Here is a 27,625-nt window from a genome sequence, read left to right as displayed (position 1 = left end):
CATACCCCAAGGCTTTCAAAACTGTCCTGAGATAGTCCAAAATGAGATGATAAAATGGGATTATTAATGCCCAAGATTCATACGCAGAGGAGCTTCCCTCCCTCCCTGTGGTGGGTCCTCCCTTCCTGCAGGAGGGCCGTATGGGACAGTTTTTAGAGATTTTCGCCTTCTCTCTGCTTTCTACTGCAGGGATCCATAGATTGTTTGTCTGTTCTGTTCCAGGCCTGTCCCCAAATGAGCTGTTTCTATCTTTTAATTCCTCTATCAATGGGAAGCTGTAGGAGATGCTACTTAACTCCTACTTGCCTATTGTGGAGCTTGCACACCGAATCACACACCACTAGCACAAAACCTTTTATACCCACAGGTTACAAATTAAGATCAAAAAGAAATAACTCACTGTAAACTAGTTCTGTGCTACTCCAACTCTAATCCTACACTAACAGCTGAGAGCTATGGAGCAGCAAGCAGACACACCAAACTGACAGGCTTCACACTATTTCAAAGAAAACGTTCCATTACAACTTTTTTTATTGATGCTCTTAGTTGGCCTTGGTTAAGATGAATCAGTCTGCCCTGTCTGTGAGGAACATATGAAAAATGAGACAGAGAACACTGGGGACCGAGAAGGAAGATAATTAGATGCCACCAACCTGAAGGCTCTGGAAGGGGTACCTTGGTCCTGATGGTAAACTCAGAGAATACAAGAGGGCTGTCACTGTGGGTGCCAGGCCACTGGCATTTCTGGACAGCACCTACTAAAATAATTATCTATTGTGCTTGAAGTAAAAAGAGTAAGCTGCCAAGTTTCTTTCCAGGGCAATTACCATGGCTGTGCCAACAATCCCTGCCATGAGCAGGTAGTTCGGAATTGGCACCTTAAAGATTGAGTTGAAGATCAGTGACAACTATCCGGTGACTGTTGCCATGTGTTCCCTGCCAGTGAGTGGCTGTCATGCATTGTACCAGGTCTGTGAAGGCAGATTGGCCAGATGCCGTCTTTCCTGTGCAGGGTAAATGGAGGAATGGCTTCTTGGTGCCAGGAGCTCAAAACATGTTTGAGTGTGTTGCTGTCATGGAGACATGGACTGCTGCTGGGCTTAGTGCTGATCGTCACCACCATGTGAGCTTACCTTTTGACTAAACTAACCTAGGTGATGCTAAAGGATGTTCCCGGATGGCTAGGCCTTGAAGGCTCGGTTATCTCTGAGGTTTTTAACTGCCTCAGAAGTATCCAAAGTGGAAGGTGGCTCCAACACCTCCACTGGGCACTGCCCCACTGGAGAGTTGCTAAGAGCCAGAGTCAGTGGTGCCTGCTGGGGCACCAAGGTCAACTGCCTGAGTTCCTGTTGTTTGTGCACAGAGTCATTTCTTTGACATAGCAAGGTCTCTCCTGAGGGTTTTGCAACTTCCTAAGCAGAGTGCCCTCTATCGACCTTCTTATGGTGCTTTAGAGGCACCAGAGATATGAAGTGGTGCTGGATGCTGCTCCAGCCTGTGGTGCCAGTGCCCTTTGGTGCTGAGAGTCCCTACCTCCAGAGCTCTCCCTCGGCACCATTTCTTGGACTAAAGCTGGGGTGCTCTGCACTGACCATGCTCACAGGACCTGGCAGTCAGGTGCCATTGGACAAAGTGCAGCTTCCATCAGTAGTTGCTGAAGTCTGAAGTCATGCTTCTTTCTGGTCCTAGGTTTGAAAGCCTTACAGATCTTGCAGCACTCTGACTGATGTGCCTTCCCAAGACACCTCAGGCAAAAGTTTTGCAGGGGTTTCCATTACGCATAAGCTTCAGGCAGACAATACAGAATTCAATACTCAGGCTTTCAACATGCCCCAAAGCCCAAAGCAGGTGAACGGATGTGGATGATGTTACCCTCCAGGCCTCTACTAACTACATTAAAACAAAGCAAAGCAAAGCAAACAGGACTTGAATAACAATCTATTAAGCTAAGGAAGACTTGGGATCAGCAAGCATGACACTGTTCCAATATACCATGGATCGTAAAAAGGAACTGGCAAGGGGTCAAGTTGGTAGGGTCATATAATGAGTGCCATGAAAGTGCCACTCTAGGGGGCTCTACAGCTGACTTGGCAGGGGTGTTAAGGGAAAAAGTTTCCAATGACCAGGCATGCAATGCATAAACACATGATTGGAAATTACGTGAACAAGCACTCAAAGAAGAATGTTCTATAACTGTACTTTTAACCAGATGCAATTCCTAAAAAAAAAAATTGTAAGGCAGGGAAAGTTGAAAGAAGGTACATAGGTCAACTACATAATAGGAAAGGAGTGCAAATAAGAGACATCACAGAGAAGGCTTAAGTGTTTAATCACTTTTTTGGTTTTAGTCTTCACCAAAAAGCTTAATTGTGACCAAAGGCTTAATACAATATTAACAAAAGGCGGAAGTATCATAGGCCAAACCAGGGCACAAATAAGCTAAAGAATATTTAGATAAATTAGGTGCATTTAAATTATCTTGACAGAATTCACCCTAGAATATTTTAAGCAGCTAGATGAAGCCACCTGTTAATGATTAGCAACTATCTTTCAGAGTTTTATGGAGGAGAGGTGAAATCCCAGAGGACTGGAGAAGGGCAAACATGATTTAGAGCCACATAACCTGACTATTTTGCTAATTTGATATGATTTAACATTTTTAGAAAACCTACATTGAAATAATATTAAGGTTGTAACGACAAGAACAGAAAAGTTAAATACCAGAATTAAGGTTGCCTGTGCATCTCCTATTTGGCTTAGTTTACATGTGCATTATGATACACTTTTTAATTATATGATCAAATACTATGTTTTTTCCCAGTCGTGTGCTTCATTCAGAGTATGAACAGTGCTCATTTAATTAGCAGTTTGGGGCTTTGTACTGAGATATCTATTCCAATAAAACTGATCCAGCACTAACCCCTAGTGTAGTTAGACTTGTAACATCATAGAATATATGTAGAGACCTGCACGGATACAAAAATGTGGCTCTGCATCTGATCTAAAACTACAAGGATCAACCCATGATCTGCTGTCTTTTACCTATGTCTGCACCTGCATTTGCACCCATAGCAGCAAGCCATCCCACAAGAGCTAGAAAAGGGGTTGGTGAGGGAGGCAGGGGAGCATGTGGGGGATAGGGTCTTGCAGAGAAGAGGCAGAGTGAGGGTGAGGACTCAGAGCAGGCAACAGGGTTTCAAGAAGGGGTGGCATGTGTGATGTTCCCAGGAGTTCAAAAGCAATGGCAGATGGCAGCAGCTGTATGTAATACATCACAGAAGAACAAAGGTCTGGGCTGTGCAGGAGACGGTAACCTAGGCCTGGGAGCGCAGCTGGCACTGCTAAGCCAGGACATGGTTGGGATGCTGACACTGACAAAGAGGCCCAAGTTGCTGGACAGGAAGTGATGTTTCAAGTGGGTGCTGGACAGCCCTGAATCCTGCCTCCTGTCCAGCTGCAGCCATTGACTGCTACCCCGAACTAAATGCCCCTAACACTCCTGGGCTGCCAGTGAGGGCTAGGTAATGCCAGTGAGTAGACCCCATGTAGTTGTATCTCCATCCACTCCACTATCTGCAAAAATGGTCCATGGATATCAACATCAATGAAGTGGACATCTGTGGATTATACAGGGCTCTAGTGATTTACAATGAAGTGTATCTAGTTTATGGGTTTGCACTGGTGCAGCTATATTGGTATTTTGCACACATGTATGAACAGTGTAAGATGATTTATTGTAGTTGTATTTGCAATTACTTTTATAGAAATCGGAGAAACCGAGGTCTAGCAGTCTTACGGATATATTTTACAACTAGATTTACATCTCCTTCCACACAGATGGAGGACGGATTGCTGAACTACATAGCTAGCTACTTCATTTTATCTACTTCCTAACTGATTAATTTCAGTCACAAGGTTTTGGGTCAGTCCCCAAGTCCCAGGTAAACTAGATGAAAAGACATTTCAAAGAGAGCTTCATAGTAATATTAACGTTAGTTCAGGAGCATGGCTCTGTAGAGTTACAATGCTGGAAAAAGTAGTTAGTGCTGAGGGCATGTTTCCAAAAATAGGCTGTCTTGGGAAGATATAATTTGGAACCATGTCTTCATAACACACGTATAATTATTTGTCTCCACGAAAGCAGCCTACTAGGTATGTGTTGGTTGCAAAACCCCATATGAGGAATCTAGCTCAGATCTAGGTGAACCAGTGCAGCTACAATTACACGGGAAGCTACAAACATTGCAGTTGCACTAGTTCAGCCAGTTGCCTTCACTCATCCCACAATGCAATGCCTGAGACCTGGAAAATTACCAAACATGGGTGAATAATGTCTGGCTAATCATCTGTGCCATTTTGAAAATTTCCATCAGTAAACTGTGGTTATTTCTCTTGCTTGTCTTTGAAACAGTTTGGTGAATCAGCACAACAATACTATAGAAGCATTTTAAGTATTTCCTTGAAGAATTACAGGCATAACTCAGATACCAGGCTGACTTTCCAGTTAATGATTTTACCTAAGGACATTTAAAAAGCTGAGAGCACTTGATTAATGAAGTGGGCTCCAGAGAAGAATGAGATAACTAAGATGAGATGATTGAGGTCTGTAAAATCGTAACTGGTGTAGAAAAAGCCATGAAGTAAGTACTACATACTCCTCATAACACAACATAACACAAGAACTAACAGCCACTAAATTGAATTAATAGGTATCAGGTTTCAAACAAATAAAAGGGTTACTCACCTTTTGCAGTAACTGAGGTTCTTTGAAATGAGTGTCCCTGTGGGTGCTCCCCTTAAGGTGTTTACAACCCTGCACTTTTAGTCAAAAGATTTTAGCAGCAGTGCCCCAGTGTGGTGCACACATGTGGTATGAATTTTGTGTGTCTATGAGCCGCTACGCACTGTGTCCCATCAACCATCCCTCAGCTCCTTCTCTACCCTGGACAGGCATTGATCTGAAGCAGACAGAAGTAGGGAGGGTTGTGGAGCACCCACAGGGACACCCATCTCAGAGAACCTCAGTTACTGCACAAGATGAGTAACCCTCTCTTCTTCTTTGAAGAGTGTCCCTGTTGGTGCTTTTGGAACAATAGGATTTTGTTGGAGGTGGGGCTTAGGTGTCATATTGTCTGTAATGCTCAGAATGGATTGGGTGAATCTTGTGGCCTGTATGGCATACTGATCCACAGTGCTTGGTAAGCATATGGGGACATGTCCAAGTAGCAACTTCGCATATATCCTCCAGCTGAAATTTATTAAGGAAGGCACATGATGTGGCTTGTGTTCTTGTGGAATGGGTATAAACAATGCTCAGGGATGGCACATTGTTTAATTTGCAGCAAAGCTTTATGCATTGTGAAATACATTTTGATAATCTTGTCTGACCACCAGCTGCCCCTTTGATCTTTCCATAGTGGAGATGAAGAGTCATGGTGATCTTATGAAACAGGTAGAAGTGCACTCTGCAGATGATGATGTGATGAGTCATCTGCCTGATGTCTGCATGTGGTTTTGGGTACAACACAGGAAAGTAGATTTGTTGGTTCAGGTGAAAAGGAGAGATTACCTTTGGTAGGAATTCAGGATGCAGTCTTGGGATTATTTTATCCTTCTGGAAAATTGTAAATTGTGGGTCTGGCATGAGAGCCGCTAGTTCTCTTAACCTTCTTGCTGGCATAGCCGAGACACTTTCATAGACAGGCGTACTATTGAGCATATGGCAAGTAGTTCAAATGTTTTTCACGTGAGTGTACGTAATACCATATTTAGGTCCCACGTTGTAGAACACTCAATGTCCCTCCATTACGTTATGCCTGGCAGAAATTGCTCCTAAGTATACCTTTATTGATGTGTTAGTGAGCTCCTGACGCTTGAGATGCTCTGTGTAATCAAGCAGTGTTGGTAATGGTGCTGAGTGTGAGGATATTGCATAATTTATACAACATTCCTAAAATCTATGCCATTTTAGGTCGTATGTCTTTCTGGTGCTTGACTTGTGGCTATTATTAAGGATTGCTTGAACTTCTCTTGAACATTGTAGTTCCAGGGTTGCTAATCTTGAAGGAGCCATGCTTGGAGATGGAGGATCACTATGTGTGGATGAAGTGTCCCACCTATGTCCTGAGTTAACAGGTGAGGAATCTGTGGAAAAAGAAGAGGTGGACCAAGTGACTCCTGTTTCAGGTAGGCATACCAGGCTTGTCTAAATCATGCCAGGAGTATTACAATGAGTCAAGCTTTGTCCTGCCTTATTTTGTACACTCCTCTTTGGAATCAGAGGAAAGGCATATGATAGTAGAGTATTCCATACAGCTGTGAATGGGTCCCCCAGGGAATTCTTGTCTAGGCCTGCTCATGAGCAATGTCTGGGGTGCTTTGTGTTGCTGTCCCTAGCAAACAGATCTATAGCTGTGCATCCCCAATTCTGAAACATAATATTTGCTACATGGGGAGTCTAATTCCCATTCCTGGCTGTGATGGAAGTGCCTGCTGAGTTTGTTGGCAACTATGTTCTGCTTGCCTTGGAGAGTGGATAGCTGAGATGTATTTATTGTTTGCTATGCACCAATCCCACAGACCGACTGCTTCCACACACAGTTGGTAAGAATGTGCTCCACTCTGGTAATTCATATGATGCATGGTGGTTGTATTGTCCATAAATAGTTAGACTGATTTGTTATTTGAATAATGGGAGGAAGCGTTCGCATGTTCTCTTCTCCAATGTCTATTCTAGGACATCGACGTGCAGCGCTGCCTCCTCTGGAGACCAGTGTCCTTGATTTGTACATTGTCGTGTGTGGGCTTCCCAGCACTGTAACGATGCATCTGTTGTAAGTGTTAACACCGGCATTTGTGGAGTGAAGGGAATAACCTGGCAAACATTGCAGGGTTGGGTCCACCTGTTTAGCCAGGGCTTGACCCTCTGTGGCATACTCAGCTTCCTGTGAATAGAGTGTCTGTGGAGCTTGTAGATGGTCATTAGCCATGCCTAGAGACACACCACATGAAATCTTGCACATGTCACCACAAAAGTGGTGGCTGACATATGGCCTAGCAGTTGTAGGCACTGTTTTATTGCAACTGAGGCAGTTGCCGGCATTCCCCAGGAGCCACAGGGAAGCAGCAGCGATGCAGGAGTTGCCCAGGTTCCCCCTGCCACCCTGAGGCTTGGGGAAGTGACCTACCTGCTCTCTGGAAAAGGTCAGTGAGGGGAGGGTCCAAATACGAGAAAATTAATCCCTTTTAAAAAATAAGTAGGGATGCCTTTTCGACTTCCCACGTACGGGAAGGATGGTCACCCTAGCATTGGCGGCATCCACGGAGATGGCTGCTACTGGTCTGGTTGATGTGGTAGTTGTTTGGGAGAGAAGAGTCTGAGTGTCTGAGACGAGGGTTCCACCCTCTCCTCTTCATCTGATGAGAAGTGTGGTGCAGAGCTGGCAGGTGTTGAAATGAAGATGGGTACCAATCTGCTATTAGTAACATCAGTACTGAATAGTGGCATTCCCAGTGAGGGCTCAGTCTTGCATTAGTCATCAATGGTGGTGGCACTACAAGCACCAGCACTGGGGTGCAGAGTTGGTGCCAATGTGGTGTGTGCCACAGATATGGATAGTAGTGTGCTGGTTGTGAGTGATGTTGGTACTGGAGGTTTCCGTACCTTTGGTGCTGAAGATGGAGTATGCTTTTTCAGCCACGTACCTGCAGCAGGGAGAGGCTTACCAGTTGTCTTCTCCCCTTTGGGCATCGGCGCCTTCAGAGTCTGGGTCATACTCTGGTGCAGCTGGTGCCGACAGTACTGGGGCTGATTTCTCGCGAGCAGAAGACTTTTTTTTTTTTGGACCTTTCTCTCTGGAGTGAAGACTGCAGCCTATGTTTTGTTATCTACTTACCTTTGGATGTCTTTTGTTCTGATACCATGGTTAGTGATATTTCTGCTGGAGAAACCTGGTGTCAGGGTCTGAGGCTGGTCTCATTGATTTTTCCATCATAATTAACTTTAGTGGTAGGTCTCTTGCCTTGAGTGATCTGGCAGACAGCTTGTAGCAGTGTAGGCACTTTTGGGGTATGTGTGCCTCACTCCGACGATGTATACATTTGGAGTGTCCATCTGACACTAGAATGGAGAGAGTGTAGATTTGCAGGTTGTGAACCTTTTAAAGCCCGGTGAGCCTGGCATTCTTCTATCTTCTTCTTTTTCTTGTCTTGTAAATAAAAAAAAAAATTAAATGAGGATGAGAGTCCAACAAAGGATAATGGGAAATGCAGGGTGTCCATGGGTACCAGCTAACAGAGAGAACTTTGAAGAAAGAAAACAAAATGTTTTTAATGAGATAATGAAGGGGTTAGATTACTTGGATAGAAAACCAGGCTAAAAATTAACTAACTTCAATAAACTAAGTACAGGTTGAACCTCTCTAATCTAGAACTCTCTCGTCCAGCAACATCCATAACGATTTTAGTTAGCCAGATGACCACTTATCATGGGTATGGCCAAGTTTCCAATGGTCCCATAAAGTTTGTTTACAGCCACCAATCCTGGTTCTCAGTGTTCTGTGTCATTATTTAGCTGTAATTTACCCCTAAATGCCTTCTAAGAGACCAGTAAGCAGTGGAAGTGTTGGGAATGTGCTAGACAATATTGACCACACATGGCCCAGCAAATTCTCTCATTCAGCACCATTCAAGCTGACAGGGTGCCAGATTAGAAAGGCTCAACCAGTATTCATAGAGGAAAAATAGAAAGCTCCTGGAGTTCTGACTTAACCCACGGGCTCCAGAGAAGGAACTGGGAGACAGTTGACAGAGTGTGGCGGGTAGCAGCTTGCAGATGCATGAAATGCACACCACACATGCACACTGCACCGGGGTACTGTTGCTAAAATTTTCTGCCTAAAAGCACAGGGTGCTGTAAACACCTTAGGTGACACACTCACAGGGACACTTCTCAAAGGAGAAGGAAGTCACAGCACACTGTGACCTGTGGAAATCTTTGCCAGAGGGCCTTGTGAAGGCCAAAATTATAACAAAGTTCAAAAAAGAACTAGAAAAAATCTTGGAGGATAGGTCCATCTTTGACTAGTAGCTAAGACAGGCAAGGATAATGTGCCTAGCCATTTTTTTCTATTATGGTAAAATTCAATAATTCAAGAGCCGCAATGCACGTGAATATGAGACAGTCCTAAATAAGCAACGTCAAACCATACTTTTTGTAGCCCCCGTTTTAAGAACAGTGCACACACAATGATTTGTAATGCAATACATGTTTACTGTAAGGCATTCACAAACTTTTTATGTATTCTATTTCATTACATTTTATGTGTGTGTTTGTACCACTATCTTCCTGACTTTCACCCACGAGCCCACTTTAATTCTGGCAATTTTACTTCATGTTTAATTTCAGTTTTCTTTCTTAAACTGTATGTTCCCCTTCACTGCAGGAATGCTGCAAATTTCCTTTTACTTTTCAAAATCAAGACTTTATTAGAAACATGATCAAAACACAGATACAGTATTATATCCCACACCATACATATTAAAGGAGGATTTATCCATGTTTTGGGATCACATCATTTGCTATTAAGATTGGAGTTGTTCATTGTTGGGCTCTTGGACATTCACAGTTTATTGAAAATAATTAAGAGACTTTTTTTTAAACTTTGCAATTATAGTGTTGGGAGCCACAAAGAAGTCCTTAAGGAGCCACAGGTTGCAGACCCCTGGCCTTGCCTTTATTTGCCAGAAGCTGCAAATGAGCAACACAGGATGGATCACTTGATGATTACCTGTTCAGTTCAGTCCCTCTGGAGCACCTGGCAACTGATTACTGTCATAATACAGGATACTGGACTAGATGGAGCTTTGTGAGAGCTAATACGCTTTAAAATGAACGATCATTATCTTGTGTAACAGATAAAGGAATATGAAGGAGGAGGAACAGGTCTCAGTTGTTTACCTCATACAGAGTTGATGACACTGTTTTCTGAAGAATTGGCACAAATTCTTCCACAGGTGAAAAAGCGTTAGGAGCCAAAACTTGATAAAGGCTTAACTTCTTGGCTATAGCAAGAAAGGATAATGCTAAATTAAACATACACAACATTTTGTAACCCATAATTAATACCACATTAAGCTCTTTTATATGGAATACCTTTCAGTCCATTTGCCTTTAACCAGCCAGCTGAGGTTTTAGCCAGAAAGCTTGGCATTTGTATAACAAGAGGTCCTTCATGTCTTGGAGGCTTGGGTAGGACACTAGCAGGTGTCAACTTGGAAAATTCTGTGGAAATCTATAGACAGATTTAAAAAATGCTTTATGTAAATATCAACATTTTTATCTCATTTTTCAAGCTCATGATGCATAAAATGTAGGGCTGGAAAGGAAACTGCGAAGTCATCTTATCCAGCCCTTTGCACTGAGTTAGGACCACGTACTTATACCACACCTGATAGATATCTGTCTAACATGTTCTTAAAAATCTCCAGTGACAGTGTGATGGATGGGAGGGCTACTACCCCTTTTCTAGACATCCCAGTATTCAGTTAATTAAATTGGCTGTAAAGGGTTAAACCCAGAGATAGTGGGGTCCTGTGCTGGCATGCAGCCAGGTGAGCCAATGGGAAGAGACAGGGGGATTTTTGAATTGGAGCAGTTATCTGCTGGGCAAGTCTTCTGTGGCCAGAGGAGACACACTGAGATGGCTTACATTTGCAACCAAGCTCGGAAGTTCTCAATTATATCCATGCCTCAAGAGAAATCTTGGAAAAACAAGATATATGAGTAGAAAGAAAATGTTTAATCAGAAGTGATCAGATTTTTTTATTTTTATTTTGGGTTTGGCGTGGGACTTTTCTAATATCTCTTCTTTGCTTTGTTAACAAAAATCACCTTTTTAAAGTAATGATTTGATTCTTGTGTCCTGTAAGGTAATAGGAGATCTGTGTATGCATAACTAAAACTGAAAGATCAGCTATCAGAGATTGCAGTTTGTTTTCTCTTTGTTTTCAAGCTCTCTTGTAAGGAAGGGTTCAGTGTTGGGGCTATCCTACAGGCAGACATCACAAGTGTGCTTTCCTCGCTTAGAAAAAAGGGGTTTTCTCACTTGGGGGGTGGCAGATACCTCCCACGGTCAGGGAATCTGTGACCTTGGCAAATTTTTAAGCAGAAGCCTTTAGAGGTAGGGTATTTTAAAGGTCTCTTACAGGTCTCCACCTTCTGCACTTGGAGTGCCATAGTGGAAAACAGGCTTGACAGATGGGGATTCTATTACCACTGATAACCAGTTCCTATACTTAATTGTGCTTATAGTGAAAAAGGTTTTTTTCTAATATCTAATCTAAATTTCCCTTGCTGCAGCTTCAAAGAACTACTTCTTGTCCTACATCGAGTGGACATGGAAAACAATTTATCACTGTCCTCTTCAGTCTTCTCAGACCTTTTCAGTCTTCGCTCCCGAGACTGAACATATGCCTAGTTTTACTTATCTTTCATCGTAAGTAACATTCATACTTTTATTATTTTTGTTGCTCTTTTCTGGATTCTCTTCAATTTGAGTACATCTTTCTGAAAGTGCAGTGCCTAAAACAGTACACAATACTGGAAGGAAAGGGAGGGCCTCACTAGCGTGGGGTACAAGTGGTGCATTTACCTCTCATGTCTTACACACAGTGCTCCTGTTAATTGGCTCCATAACAATAACAATAACAGCCTTTTCCACGAGTGCATCACACGGCTGGCTCATATTCAATTTGTGATTCACTATAAGCCCCATAGCTTTTTCAGCAATACTACTGCACAGCCAGTTTCTCTCTGTTTTGTAGTTGTGTGCTGACTTTTCCTTCTTAAATGTAGCACTTCTCTTTGTTGAATGTAATTTTGTTGATTTGAGACCATTTCTCCAATGGATCAAGATTATTTTGATATGGAACTTTTATATATGCTAAAATGTGAGGTACAGCTGGCACTGCTAACTAAAAACTGGAAGAATGCTGTAAAAGTATTTTGAACATAAGTAACATCTCCAATGATCCCTTATTAAAATAGCTTTTGGAGAATGAAATTCCACTGCATTCATTGTTAGGCACAATGCAAATGTGTGGACTTCAGTGGGATTGCACATTATTACTGTAAGGTTCAATCACTGTTATACATGTGCTTAAAAATTCCATAACTATCAAGGGCCATACAGAATATATAAAAGGAACAGAAGTGGTGCCCCTCACTGTGAAGAAGTGTAAAAAATCATGCATTTTCACAGTAGTCCAGGTGTTAACCCAAGGACCAGTGTGCCTGATGGGCAACTCCACAACAATAGGGAACCATCTGGTTTGTTCTCCATAGGAGGTAGTTTGGCCTCAGTATGCTTATTAAAATGTTACTGTTCTATGAAAACTTAAAAAATACAGTTAAACAAATTTCTTAACTGCATCTTCTCCTAATGCTGATGAACAGGGTTTTCCTCTCAGCTGTGCTGTTGTGCTGTGTTTCCCCTACTGATAAATCTGACATTCTTTAGTCATACAAAAGTGGTTATGATTAAAAACACATCCAGCTAGTACTTACTTGCAAATAAAATAATCCCTTTGCTTAACTCCAATCTTTATGCATTATTTATATTACAGAAAAAAATAGGCTTAGGTTTAATTTATGTTGAATTTATTCCTTTTGCATCAGAAATATGTATCGATTTCTCCCATCAACCTATTTGACTAAATGTGCCTCTCCAAGTAGCCCTCCTTCTCTCTTACATCTCTAAGCTCACTGAATGCATTGCCTACAACTCTCTTCTGGAATTCTTCTCTACATCTGTTCTGAACCCTCTCCAGTCTGGCTAGTGCCTCTAACACACCTCCGAACAGGCTCTTAAAGTCTCTGGTGAGCTCTTCTGGGCCAAATTCAAGATCAATATTTCATACTTATCCTCCTCAACCTGTAAGCTGCCTTCAAACCCATGCTTTTTCCCTTAGGCTGTTTCTACACAGGCCACTTCCTTCAGAAGTGGCATGCTAATACAGGGAACAAAAGATGCTAATGAGGCACGGATGCAAATTCCCCGTGCCTCATTAGCACAATATCACGTGATTTGGAGTCCGGAAGACCGTTCTTCCAGACTCCAAAACACCACGTAGAAGCGCCACCCCCCGGTGGCCACGCTTCTACACGATGTTTTGGAGTCCGGAAGAACAGTCTTCCACACTCCAAATGACATGACATTATGCTGATGAGGTGTCGGGAATTTGCATCCTTGCCTCATTAGCATATTTTGTTCCCTATATTAGCATGCCACTTCTGAGGGAAGTGGCCTGTGTAGAAACAGCCTTAAAGTTTTAATCCTCCTTCAGCTTTTTTGACTCCTTACTCTTCTGATTCTTTACCTCTCATTGCTTTTTCAGTGTTTCATCTGAAGAATTGTCCTCAGTCTTCCCCCCTCAGCTTTCTATGAGAGTCTTAAAAGGCCACTATCTTTGGTTCCCATCTCATCTCCAATTTATCTCCGGGTCATCACATTAAAAACACCTCTATACCTATCATCTCAATGCTGAAACAGTACTCAATGCTACTGTCTCCTTCTGCCCAAACTAAAATCTTAAAAAAAAAAAAAAAAAAAAAAAAAGTCTTTTTAACATATCCTGGTGGATATTCAGCTTTTAGTTTAACAGTAGGCAATGGGCACCTAATCCAGAATAAGCGCTTCTGCAATATTATAATATCCTATTCTGGAATCCCTGTTGCAGACAGTTAAGCTTAAACTGACAACTGAATATCCACAAGGAGATGTTAAGACAGGCTGAGATTTTAGTTGGGACAGATATATCTATACGTATCAAAATTTTCCAAAAGGGATAAAAATCCTAATTTTAGTGAGCACAATGGAGTTTATAGAGACTACAACATTCAGATGCAATCCCTGTTGCAGTTTGTCCAGCCAACAAGTTTTTAGACTGACACTGGAACTAATTTGGAAAAGAATGGCATTCAAAGAAACAAAAGTGTGGTTTCACTTGGTAATTACAGAGCAAGCAGAAATATGTACCAGAGCTGCTGAGTCATAATGCTGTCACCACAATTATTATGCCAATAAAATTCTCAAGAGCTATCCTTTAACAAAGAAGGAGTTAAATGTGAAAAATCCTTTTATGGGAGATTACCCAGAGGAAGAAACACAAACAGAATTTCTATCAGCAGTTTTTTTTTCCTGGCCTGAGACACAAGCATTTCTAGAGTCCATGAGAAAGTTCTACTGACACCTGCTGGAAGTCCATTTTTAACGGTCACCATATCCTCTGGAGATGACCCATTCATCTGCACAGTATTGTCCTTTGTGCCTGCTAGACAGAAAAGCTTTCTTTGTTTTTAAATAATAATATGGGCATCCAAATTTTAAAAAACAGAGCTGTTGAACTCATTTACATTGAGGCTGGTAAGCACAGATGAGTTATTAACCTGTTTCTAAGTTGTCAGGCCCCCAACAAGCAGACAATGAATAGTTTTCAGAGGTAGTTGTATAGTCTGTTTCAGGAAAAAAAAAAAAAAAAGAGTCCGATGGCACCTTAAAGGCTAACAATTTTATTATGGAATAAATTTTTGTAAGTTGCAACACACTGCATCAGATGCATGAAGAGAGGCATCAGACACCAAGGGGCACTGAGCCCACGGTTATTGATGATGATGAAGAGGAAGAGAAAGAAGAAGAAGAAACAGATACGAGGGGTACAGATATGGAGGTGTAACATCGGAGCTCATTCAGTCATGGTTCATGTGGAGAAGAAAATGAGGATACCTGCAGTGGAAAATTACTTATGGTAATGAGTGAGCCATTCCCAATCTCTATTCAGACCCATTCTGATGCTATCACATTTGCACATGAATTTCAGCTCCGCAGTTTCTTACTGCAGGCTGGTGTTGAAGTTTTCTTGCTCCTGGATGGCAACTTTTATTCTGTTGTATAGAGACAGTTGGGTTTGTCCAATGTACATGGAAGAGAGACATGGCTGGCAAATATATATGCCATCATGTGCCAGCAATACCCCTATGCCATGTGCACTGGACAAACTGGACTGATTCTATGCAACAGAAGAACACAAATCAGACATCAAGAATGGTAACATACAAAAACCAGAGGAAGAATATTTTAACCCCCTGGACACACCATTACAGACTTGAAAGTTGCCATCCTCAAGAAAAAAAAAACCTTCAGCACCAGGCTGCAATGTGAAACAGCAGAGCTGGAATTCATATGCAAATTTGACACCACCAGATTTGGTCTGAATAGAGATTGGGAATGACTCGCTCATGAGTATATGTAATTTTCCACTTTAGGTATTCTCAACTTCTTACCCACATCCGCTCTGACTGAATTACCTCTGTACCCCTTGTACCTGTTTCTTTTTCTCTTCTTTCATGCATCTGATAAAGTCATTTGCAACTCACAAAAGTTTATGTCATAATAAAGCTGTTAGTCTGTAGGGTACCATGAGACTCCTTGTTGTTTTTACAATGGATAGGGTATGTGGCAAAGAAAGAAATCTGTAATACAAGACAACGTAGCACCTTCTATGCAAGTCAAGCGCTTCACAGAAGGAGAGGAAGGCACAGGAAAAAAAATCCTTTTTCTTTTCCCCTAATTTACCCAGGTCCTGGGGAAGCTGAAAATGGAAACGAAGTTAATGAATGAGACTAATTTTTAGGTAGATCAGTGTTTTTTTCTGGAATCTGTTACGGACACACCCGAAATTTAAAAAAATCTTTTTCCTGATGCTTTTTAGTTAGTAAGTATTTCAGTTTACCAAAATACTGTACACCCAAAATGTATCCACTGAGAATCCATTCACAGCTGTCCCTTGTAATTTGTTATTCTTTATCTGATTGTACAAATACAGCCAGTAAATAGCATTTACATTTATCATTATGATCTGTTAGATAGCATGTTTCCCTATTCTGATAATTAATACAGAATTCTACATATCTGTGCTATACAAAGATTATTTGAACAAAAAACCAAATACTGTACTTACATCTTGCATTCGACCAATAATTGAATCACCAATGCTTCCATGGAAAATTTCTTTGATGCTGCTGAGAATGTTTTTAGCTTTGTCGGACTCACAAAGCAGTAGATAAACATCACTACTATCATAATTCTGTTCATGCAACAAGAAAGGGAAAAAAGTTTGAACGGATTCTACAAATTCTATGTTGTATTCAGTGTAGTAGCTCTGAGAGTCCCAGGGTTTTAGATACATAAAGTGGCTGAGCCGATATATTTTACTGAACCAACTTCTGTTAGTGAGAGAGAGAAGCTTTTGAGATTCACAGAGCTGAAGAACTCTGTGTCTTGACAGCTTCTCTTTCTCACTAACAGATGCTGGTCCAATAAAAGATATGCTTCATCCACCTTGTCTCTCTCCCTTTTATAGTAAAACATCAAACAAAATGTCAGCTCATCTGAAACTGATTTACCGGTTATTTTATGGACACTACCAATGATGCTGCCTTGAAGAAATGAGTTAAATGTAGTCGTATCTAGTAAGACTGTGCAGAAATTTTACTCATTATCTAGTGAAAATAAATTTTGTGTGAAGTCTTCTGTGATAGAGATCATAGTATTTATGCTGCTTGGAAGTTAGACCTGTGCTCCTCAACCAACAGGGTTATGAGTGTGACCTCCTGGGGGTGGCAGTGAAGGAATACATTTGGAGTGCACAGCAGGGCTGAGCCAATCCACATTCGGGGCAGAGAGAAAGCTCCATCCAGTCCCACTCCCATCTCTGCTATGGTCCTGGTCTCAGCTCCCACTTCTGTCCCCTACCAGGGGCTTGTCAGAGCTCTGCTCATGGCCCTGCTCTCACCCTCAGCCCTTTCTCTCAGCCCCCATCAGGGTCCAGCTGGGGCTCAACTCTCGGCTCTGGCCGCAGCCTAGGCCCTCTTACCCTTATCCATATCCTCTTCCATCCCTGCTCCTGGCTCTGGCTCTCAGGGAAAGCAGACGGAGCAAAAGAGGACAGGACAATGAAAAGCCTTGGGATCATTAAGTTAGAATCTCCATTTACTGCACTCTCTGCAGAAGTCTCCTGTACTGTTACAAGAACATTTCCCATTCTAGAACACATTCAAGCACTTGTTTAATTTTAAGCAAGCTCTTAAATACTTTTCTGAACAAAGACTTAGTTACCAATTCTTTTTATTATAAATTGCTATAAACACAAGAACCCTGTCACCAAGAGTGACTACATGAAAGCAAATAAAGAAATGAAATAAAAAGTCCTGTGTACTTCTAGCCTAAACCTACCTCACTTTTTGAAGAATAGCAGTGATAACAGCCTCCAACTACTTCTGTAAGGTTCTTTACAACAGCCTACGCATACGAAGAGAAGAAAAATTACTTAAGATTTGGGCATCCCAATGTATGGCATTTATGGTTGCTAACTGGCTCTCTAAAACAAAAACAAAAAAACAGAGGAGCACCATTAGATGTGTGTAGCAAGGGATGCAAATATTTTTAAGATATGGCAATCTGTTCTAGTTTGTGATATTACGAATAGGAAAACCCACCAAAGTACTAACATAGCTTGAAGAAACTGATAACAGGTGACACTTCTGAATTAAAATGCTTCTTCCTTCTGAAGGGGAATTATTTCATAGCACTATTTCACATGTCTGTAAATACATTATTGTACAAAATATCTTAAATTCAACTCAAAAGGAAACAAATGACAGGTCATTAAGACACAAAAAAATGATTACTTACAGCAGGAACATGATTGCTACACTCATAACTAATGGCGTGTAACAGCAGCTTTCTCCCCAAGGTAGATTGCTGAATATAGTCAGACAACATTTCCAAAGACTGATCAGGGCTGATTAAAAACAACATCAAGAAGGACATCAACCAAAGAGTGGAAGAGATCATGCTGAAAAAGATGATGTGTATGTGGCAGGGATGAAGGAGAAATATCAGATCACAGGAATGTAATTAAAATATTAGGCAAAAAGGGTTACCTGCCATTTTGTAACTTATCATACATTTATGTATTTGCTCCCTTTTCAACAATTCCTAGAGTGTGGTTGTACTCTGAAAAGCAAGTTCTAAAACAGTTACATAGAATTCCAAAGATGTCTGAAATGACTTCTGGATCAAATTTACTTGATTTACAAGTTCCTATGTGATGCTGGGCAAGCCACACACAACAAACATTCCACAGGTATTCACTTCTGTATGTAATTAAAGACTATGACATAATGCATTTGGAGCCAAATTACACCTGCCTGCGCAATGTCCATGCTGGCTTTTCCTAATCTGAGAGTATCTGATTTTTAATTTTCTTAATCCTTAACTTTCTATTTCCTAATTTTTTTAAATTGAATTTGTTTATCAGAGCAACCTGAAATGAAGTTGTCTGAATTTCTTAAATTCTTAAATAGGATTAAAATATTTTATACGTGTGCTATTTAATTAATAAAGCACTTACACAAAGGTTGCCTGCTGTGAATTTACCTCAGAATACGATTTTAATTGTCCTTTTTTGTGAAGCTCCATATTTCACTACTTAATGCCCTGTTGACTAAATATATTTAAAGTAGTTTAATTAAATTGTATTCAAATGTAATGTTTTAATGCAACATCATTTTTACTAAAACTTGAAGAACGATTAGGGACTCACCTGGAATTTCTAATTTTTAAATGGTAAATATTCAGAAAGACATAGCCCCCAAATTATGAGAAGCAGATAAATAATATACATGAAAAGGGGTTGAAATGTTGTATCTGATCTTCACATATTATTTTCTGAGGAAAGGAACAAGCAATGAGAGAAGAAACTATGCAGCTCTCCCAGTACACACCCAAAGGTAAACACCAGAAGCTTACCCAAAGTCAGTCTGCTTTCTGTACAATTCCTCCTGTGACTATTCTTTGTAGGAATATTATGGGAGTCTTAAATAAACAAGTTACCTAAGGCATCCATTGTCATGAAAACCCAAATAAACTGAAGTGGCTCATATCACAATATTACTGTTCAAGCAGCACTGGCAGGAAACCAGAATTATGGTTGCACCCCAATTTTCTGTTTTACAGGGTGTGAATCTCAATGTGTCACCATTTTTTAAATTCTTTTTTCCTAAGTGTGCCGAGGAGAATTTGAACAACAATCCAATTCACGTATATGTAGAATGAAGATGTTTTATTAGAAAATTTGAGGAAACTGGGACTCTGGAAAACCCTGATACCTTCCCTAACCCCCAACCCCAGAGGCACACACCCACATTCACACTCAGTACCCATATGTTTCTGTAGTGACGTGACTGTGGATTTTCAGGTGCTTCACTGAGGTAGGCTTTGGGTTACTAGCTCATCGCCACTTCAGTCCTATCCCCTTTTGGTGGGTTGGAGAAGCTTAGCTCCAAAATGTTCTTAAATGAAAAGCATATCCAACCCAACATCTGCTGCTGTTCCCATGGGATGTCTACGCCCTTTCTTTTAGTGCTGGTTGCCAAACTCGTCTCTTACTTGAGTGTGGCTCAGTCACTAGGGTCTAACTCAGTGGATCTCAATCTGCAGTCCAGTTAGAACACAACTGCATTCCATGTGACAGCCTCAGGGTCATACAAGTAGTAGTGGATGCAGCCCAGAACGGTAAGTAGGTAGAGAACCACTGATCTAACTTCTCCCAGCTGCTGCTCTCACTAGCAGACCTCACTCCATACGACTCTACAGGAAAAGATCCCTTCGGGCAAACAGGCAGAGGTCTATCCTCCTCTCTGGTCAATCAGGCCTGAACTGAGCTACGCTCTCTCTTTTTAACTCCAGACTTGGCACTGGCTGGAATCATAGCAGTTGATGAGGCTATCTATCTCCTTAAACCCTTCTCTGCTGTAGTGGGACTATTGTAAAATCATAATAAATCAGACCTAAGCCAAATCTGGAACCCTTTCTTAGAATTTCCTAAGTGATAGTGATTCACAGTTACAATGGAATTAAGATCCAAGCTACCCAAATATCAGTTTAGCAAAGCCAACCCTCTCCTCATTGCACCTTTCAAATAAATTAATAATACTTATAATGAAATTAGGCTATATAGGTTAACTAGGCACCCACCAGAGCTTTTTACATATCATCTTTTTTTGCACTCATTCATTTCAATTATGCAAACTTAAAAATGGACAGCACAAAGTGCAAAATTTAAGTCCAAAATTTATTTCAGATCAACACTGATTGCTGCCAAAACGTTACGGATTCTAATTTTTAAACCATTCCATCAGATCAATACCTTGTGATCACAGAAAGCAGATGATTAGTATTAACACCCAGTGTGTTCCAGTGCCTTGCATATTCCCACTGAAATCCTCAATGGTGAGACGAATTTTTATCATCATGATATTAGCATTATGCACTTTATTTATCAACAAGAGAAAAAATTTGGAAGGGAAAACTATTTTCATACTGATATAGAGAAAATTAGAAAGTAATAACAGGTAAAATAAAAAAACCCACACATAAATGAGGGAAGAACTGATGAGGAATATCAATAATGTCTCTCTAAAGACAAACAAAAAAATTAAGCATTGCATATAATTAGGTGGAAAACATAAGTCTGAAGCATTTCTTTATTTATGCATGATAACCTTTATAGCCAGTTTAAACAGTGAACCTACCAGCTTCCTAAAATAAGAATCAGTGAATTCAGTTCCTTCATTGTAAAGACCTTCTTTAAACCTTTCAGCAGATTGCTGCCTCCACTGGGCTGCAGCTCCTGCACCCACTGTCTTGCTTCATGTAGACTAGAAAGATAGAAAATGTTACTGAACACTTAAGCAGCCTATGGCATTTTTTATTCAGCATCAAGATCACATGTCCCCGGTTGATGACTAAGATCACCTGTGCGATTTAAGTGTGTGAATGAGTAGACTCACTCACATTTCAATCAAACTTAATTAATATATATTTTTTTCTGGCAAATCACTGAAGGCACAAAACCACAGATACAAATCATTATGAACACAAAACTGTTCCTAATTAAAAAGGAGGCCCTGTTTGAAATCTGTTGCTGTAAACTATGAAACATACTTACACTTGTGCACTGACATTTGTTGGATTCTCCCATAGAGATGAAATCTCAGTACCAAAGGACAGGAAATATAATTGCTTCTTATAGCACAGCTGTTCATCTATTAGACACTTAATAAAAGATGTTAGTGAGTATTATCCCTGTTATCACTGGAGTTACTATATACAAGAAAAGAAACTAACATTTGCTAAAGTTAATCCTGGCTGTAGAATTCTGAGATACTCTGAAGATAAATTCACTTTGCAGAACTCCTGTCAGAACAGAAGTGGCACCGATTCAGTCTTAGTTTTGCTTACTGAAATACAGCAACTAAATTTAATCCTTGAGCACAATCCTGACATACTTTTTCCAGTCAGTCAGTTAAATGAGGAAAATACATATTTTGTTAATTTCATTAACACCCTTTAATAGGAAAGCACATGAGAAGGAAGTGGTATTTATAGATTCAGAAAGAGCATGTTTATCTATTGAGTTGTGATCATAGGAGCTACTGAAAATGAAGCAGCTGTGATAGATTGTCAGATAAAAGTAGTCTTAGCTGCTATGACTATTCTTCAGTTATGGCATTTTCGGCCCTTGTCAGCCAGAGCAAGGCTGTGTCTACACTAGCCCCAAACTTCGAAATGGCCACGCAAATGGCCGTTTCGAAGTTTACTAATGAAGCGCTGAAATGCATATTCAGCGCTTCATTAGCATGTGGGCAGCCGCGGCACTTCGAAATTGATGCGCCTCGCCGCCGCGCGGCTCGTCCCGACGGGTCTCCCTTTCGAAAGGGCCCCACCTACTTCGAAGTCCCCTTATTCCCATCAGCTGAATATGGGAATAAGGGGACTTCGAAGTAGGCGGGGTCCTTTTGAAAAGGAGCCCCATCGGGACGAGCCACGCGGCAGCGAGGCGCATCAATTTCGAAGTGCTGCGGCCGCGCGCATGCTAATGAAGCGCTGAATATGCATTTCAGCACTTCATTAGTAAACTTCGAAATGGCTATTTGCGTGGCCATTTCGAAGTTTGGGGCTAGTGTAGACGTAGCCCAAGAGTGTAACAAGTTTCTTGAAGGGCTTGTCTACAATTCCACCTTCCGTTGAAGGAAGGATGGTAATATACCAGTGCAAGCTGCTTAAAACTGTCTAGCGTCTACTTCTTTTTCATGTACCATAAGTAAAGATACTTCGGCTGTGTCTACACTACCACCTTCCTTCGAAGGAAGGATGGTAATTAGGGTGTTGGGAGTTTACCTATGAAGTGCTGGCATGCATAGGCAGCACTTCATTAAGCAAATTCCTCCCCGCGGCATCTTCGAAGTTTAAACTTTTGAGGTTTTAAAATTTTGAGGAGTAAGGGCACTTCGAAGTTGCCCTGGCACTTCGAAGTACTGGTGGGTGCGCCGTGGCTAGACGCTAGCCGGTACTTTGAAGCTTAAAACTTAGAAGTTGCCGCGGGGGGAAATTTGCTTAGTGAAGTGCTGCCTATGCATGGCAGCACTTCATAAGTAAACTCCCAACACCCTAATTACCATCCTTCCTTCGAAGGAAGGTGGTAGTGTAGACACAGCCAAAGTATCTTTACTTATGGTACCTGAAAAAGAAGTAAATGCCAGACAGTTTTAAGTAACTTGCACTGGTATATTATTAGAAAGAAAAACAATAATTTGTACAGAGAAAGCTTCAAAAGCAGAAAATGGAAGAGCTGTCACATTATCAATATCTACTTTTAATAATCCTCACTAAAAAAAATTTTGAAAAAATAAAGAACAGCAGAAAAGCTCAGTTTTGTTTCTTTTGGAAGCTGGAGAAGAGAACGAAATCCAACAAGGGCCTCACTCAACAAAAAAAACACGCTTTGCGACACTGAAGTGCATAAGCACAACCGCATCCTATTCTTTATAAGCATAATACTATATGTACAGCTTGGCTCTCAAGTACCATGCGCTATCCATTTCTCTTAGGCACATAATTCTAGCGCATATTTTCAGGCACTTATGGTTAATATTTGAAGTCAGGTCTTCAATTTTCATTATTATGGCAGATGCTTTAAATTTCTCAGTCTGGATATTAAATAATTTACATTTTAAAAGTGATTAAGGTAAACACTCACATCTCCACTTTGAGTAAACAAGAGATATACTCACTGTCTCCCCTGCACTCCGTCTTATTTAACTTACTTTAACAGTCAGATCTCTTTCAGAATTATTTACCAGAAGGTCTTTCTGGAACTGAAATAGTCGAGGGCCACAGCTGATATCAGAAACATCAACCAGGAGTCCAACTTTGTTCCCTTTTATAAGGCCGAACATCTAAATGATAAAACGTTCACTTAAATACTTTGTACTGATAGAACTTTACATTTCAGTATGTACCTCTTTCAGCTGCAATTTTCATTTAAAATATTATATATTTATTGTGACTGTTACCTTTTAAGCATTAAAATGAGACTATGGCAGAGTCAAGAGAAAGAGATAGGAGTTTTTATTTCTAGTTTCTGTTTTGAGAGAGCAACATGTGCTCTACCCCAAGATGACATGTTTATTTTATGAGAAAATGAAGGATTATTCAATACCACAGTATCCACATCAGGTCAGTCATGAGTGCTAGCTTTTTGGTTACATCCAATACTCAATCCCTGCTTATATAAACTATGGAGGTAAGAGGCAGAAAAAACAATAAATGAAGGACTATGTTTAAGAAGTACAATAGCCTATGAAAATACATTTAAAACATATCTTAAATGAAACACTTATCAACTGACAAGATAAAACATTGTTCCATGCTGCTATAGTTATTCACAATAAAGGAAAAATACAAAAGAATATTCTGAGAGGGATTAAACAACTATTAAATAATTAATTTATCCATCCTTTAATATCATATGCTTTTAAAGGAAAACCTACATAACAAAAAGTTAATATTACCTTTCTGCTGTCCTCCAACAACCACTGTATTCGTTGGTGATAAAGTTCAATTGCTCTGGCAAAATACAGTGCACATATTTTTAAAAACTGATATACCGTTCAAGAGAGTGCATTAAGCTCAGATCTGTTTTCGTCATCAGCCAAATTTCTAGGAGATGCACAACCACCTTCTACAAATAATTTATTCAAAATATTCCCAACCATGATAAGATGCTACTGGCTGCAGTGTTAATTATTCAAATCCTACTTCTTGTGAACTTGTTTAATTGATTAACTATCTAATTGCCTTGGAAAAATGAGATCAGCAGATTACTCTCTAACATTAGCTGTGTTTGGATAAAGCGTATGAAGGAAAGTTCAGTCAAAAGTCAAGTCAATTCATCCCATCTACTTGGCTAGAGATTTATTTACTTTAAACCGTACAAACTTTTTTTTAAAAAATATTAACGTCTCTTAATTATGAGACAAAGAAGGAAATTTATAAATACTGAAAAATGTTTTAGTGATTCTATTACAAACCTCTTTTTCAATTATTAATCACTTTTAAAGGATTGGGGTGAAACTTTGCATTTGGAGTCCCAAATCCAGAACAAACTGTTTCAAAATTAAAGAATTTGTTTTTCAAGAGCACGCTCATGATTTTGAAACTCAGAAAACGTTAACAGAAAGGATTTTTATACCAAATCTCTTTACTTCCCTGGTACGGAAGCCCATTTGAAATTACTTTTACCAAAATGTCACAAGCCGCTCATTCACAATGCACAGATAGCAAGTTCTGAAAAGGGGCATCCTTAGTAATCTGAGTCTCTGTAACTGATATATGACAATAGACCTAAGAACTAGAAGACAGATGTACACGTGGAAAATTGAGCAGATTACAATAACATTATTCTGCAGCATACTGATCACCTTTATCAAATCTGTTCTTAAAATGTAAAAGTCCTTGATTGGGGGTGTTGTCTTATAATTTTAGTGACTTAATTCCTGTTATTTATTATAAATGTCTGCTCATTTGCATTTTGCATAGAAAAAGTTCACACTTCAAACCATAAATACCAAGGCTTTTTCCTCCCTCGCTGAAACACACATACTATTCTAGTACATTAGAAAAGGCCTGTGTGGCTCTGATCCCATTAAAGGCAATATATAGACTTTCGCTTTTAGGTCATTAGTTTAAAAGAAACCCAGATCAGTAACAAATTATCATCATCATCACCTGAACACTGAGGGCTTGTCTACACTACCACCTTCCTTCCAAGCAAGGGTGGTAATTAGGGTGTTGGGAGTTTACTAATGAAGTGCTTCCGTGCATAGGCAGCACTTCATTAAGCAAACTTCACCCCGCAGAAACTCTGAAATTTTAAATTTTAAATTTCGAAGTACCGGCACGCATCTAGCTGCGGCTCACCCGCTGGCACTTGGAAGTGCCAGGGCAAAATTTTGAGGAGTAAAGAGACTTCGAAGTTGCCCCGGCACTTCGAAGTACCAGCAAGCGAGCTGCGGCAAGGGGCGTGCTGGTACGTTAAAGTTTAAAACTTTGAAGTTGCCGTGGGGAGAAATTTGCTTAATGAAGTGCTGCCTATGCATGGCAGCACTTCATTAGTAAACTCCCAACACCCTAATTACCATCTTTCCTTTGAGTGAAGGTGATAGTGTAGACAAGCCCTGAGAGATTAGAATTGACTGTCAGTTCAGATCCTACTTGCCAGGTATCATCACAAAACCTGCCACCACTAGACGGTCTAAACGGACCCTAAGCAAACCCATATGCCCTGCAAATTGCCTTTCAGTTCTGAGGTATACTAGAAAAACAGCATAAGGGAAGCTTTCAAAGCTGCTGTTTATATTTCATTTGTTGTGTCTTCAATGTTGACATAGCCAAACATCAGATATGAAAAAAAATCACTTTAAAACTATCTAAATCTGGAGGAAGAAAATCACTCTTACACTTAAACTGTAACATATATTACTATATACTTACTCAGACAGCTTGGATTCAAAATTAACAACTGTCTTGGCAGTAAACTCTATCTGCTCTGTCACATTTCTTGCATTCCTAGAAAGAAGTGTATATTTAATATGAATAATACTGTATATGCAAATGAAATGATTAAAAAGAGATTGCATTCTACTTACAAGTCAATACTGCCGTTCTTTAGGAGATCTTCTAATGTTAATTGCATGGATTCTAAACTGTGTTTTTTTAGCCATTCTTCTGTGGTTTGCGTCCGATGGGACTGTGGTTTCCTCTTTTGTACCTTCTGTGGATCAGAAGCAGGAAAAGTTAAAAGTAGCGATAGGAAAATGGTAAGTGTTCAAATATAATCAGTACTGCGGGATGGCAGGTAAGAGATATTATTTACTAGTTAAACCACTGACACAAATCCATTTGCAGCAAGCAGGAGGCTTTGGGATCTAGAATAAAAGGAATGTTGCCTGGAGTGTATTATAGCAGACATAAAAGAAGGTGTCTACTACATAGTCTCAACAGGCATGTCTCTTGTTTCCTCTTGGAACTTAATACAGTAGATGCTCATTAGTAGAAACATATTGGTGCCCTTTCGCTATGTTGCTTCTAAATAGGTGTTTCTGTTATGAGGAGACAACAATTCACAGTATGAAAAGTGTTCTCAGGGCAAATGTTGCTCAAAAGTGATGGCTGCTGTAAAAAGTTGTTTCTACAAACAAGCATCTACTGTATATGTAATTCAGCAGAAGTATTCACAGCAATAATCACAAGATCCACTAGAGGTTACTGTCTCTCTTCATTTCCCCATTTCTTAATAGCTTAATTATCCATAGGATCAAAAAGAACCTAAATTATTCCCCATTAGACTTTGACAAAGGCTCACATCCCCCTGTCTGATTTGACTTGTTTTTTCCTCTTTTGATAAGTACTGTTGATACTGGGCCATTTCCACCTTGCTGAATAGACCTTGTTAGCTCTGTCCCTCCCTCTTACTGGGACCCCACTCTTTAAATACCCCTCTGAAACCACCCCCCACTCATGCATCTGATGAAGTGGGTCTTTGCCCACGAAAGCTTATGCTCCAAAATATCTGTTAGTCTATAAGGGGCCACAAGCCTTCTTGTTGTTTTCAAAGTTATTCCTCTTTTTTTTAAAAGAAATTTTAAAGAGTAGGAAAATGCAAGAGTTCTATTGCTACATGGAAGAGAGAATATCCACTAAGGACACCGGATATGATTTTATTATATATAAAATAAATGGATTTGCTGATATAAAGCATTGATACACATGAAAGTTGACACATAAAATACAGAATTACATATTCATCAGCATTTGCTTTCATTTCCTTCTCAATATAAACCCAGAAACATGCAAAAAAGCACAAGTTGGAGCAGAAAGGTATGAGGAAATTTCAGTCAGAAAATTTATTTTGTGAATCTCAGACAACACAGGCACAGCTGATAAAAACACTACCACATAAATGAAAATAATTATAATGGCCAACCTAGCTAATGTAGGGACTCCCCTTAACTTAAAAACCTACTGTATTTCAAACACTGGGTAGCCACAGAGCTTGGTAATGATCATGTATGTATTAATCTCAATAAAGAAAACAGAAAATTTATTTGCTTCCAATAGCATCATGCTGTGCTTGCTGTTTTCCAATAGGAAGCAATGGTCCC

The 27,625-nt window shown here is 40.1% G+C and overlaps 1 protein-coding gene across 1 annotated transcript in view; it reads right to left on the bottom strand.

Moving 5' to 3' along the window:
- VWA3A (von Willebrand factor A domain containing 3A) overlaps positions 1-27,625 on the bottom strand; it is a 62,535-nt gene that overhangs the window by 33,862 nt on the left and 1,048 nt on the right. Inside the window, exons 2-12 of the mRNA XM_075010499.1 lie at positions 26,111-26,235; positions 25,956-26,030; positions 23,975-24,029; positions 23,261-23,359; positions 21,070-21,176; positions 20,654-20,779; positions 17,751-17,859; positions 17,292-17,357; positions 16,018-16,143; positions 10,154-10,292; positions 9,959-10,062 (exon numbers count right to left, since the gene is read on the bottom strand). Of these exons, the coding sequence (XP_074866600.1) occupies positions 9,959-10,062; positions 10,154-10,292; positions 16,018-16,143; positions 17,292-17,357; positions 17,751-17,859; positions 20,654-20,779; positions 21,070-21,176; positions 23,261-23,359; positions 23,975-24,029; positions 25,956-26,030; positions 26,111-26,235 (1,131 nt within the window). The remainder of the gene's footprint in view (positions 1-9,958; positions 10,063-10,153; positions 10,293-16,017; positions 16,144-17,291; positions 17,358-17,750; positions 17,860-20,653; positions 20,780-21,069; positions 21,177-23,260; positions 23,360-23,974; positions 24,030-25,955; positions 26,031-26,110; positions 26,236-27,625) is intronic.

Source organism: Carettochelys insculpta, chromosome 16 (assembly GCF_033958435.1).
Source record: "Carettochelys insculpta isolate YL-2023 chromosome 16, ASM3395843v1, whole genome shotgun sequence".
In the NCBI taxonomy this organism is placed as follows: Eukaryota; Metazoa; Chordata; order Testudines; family Carettochelyidae; genus Carettochelys; species Carettochelys insculpta.
The sequence above is the reverse complement of the archived record's forward strand: the minus strand, read 5'-3'. Positions and strand labels throughout refer to the sequence as shown.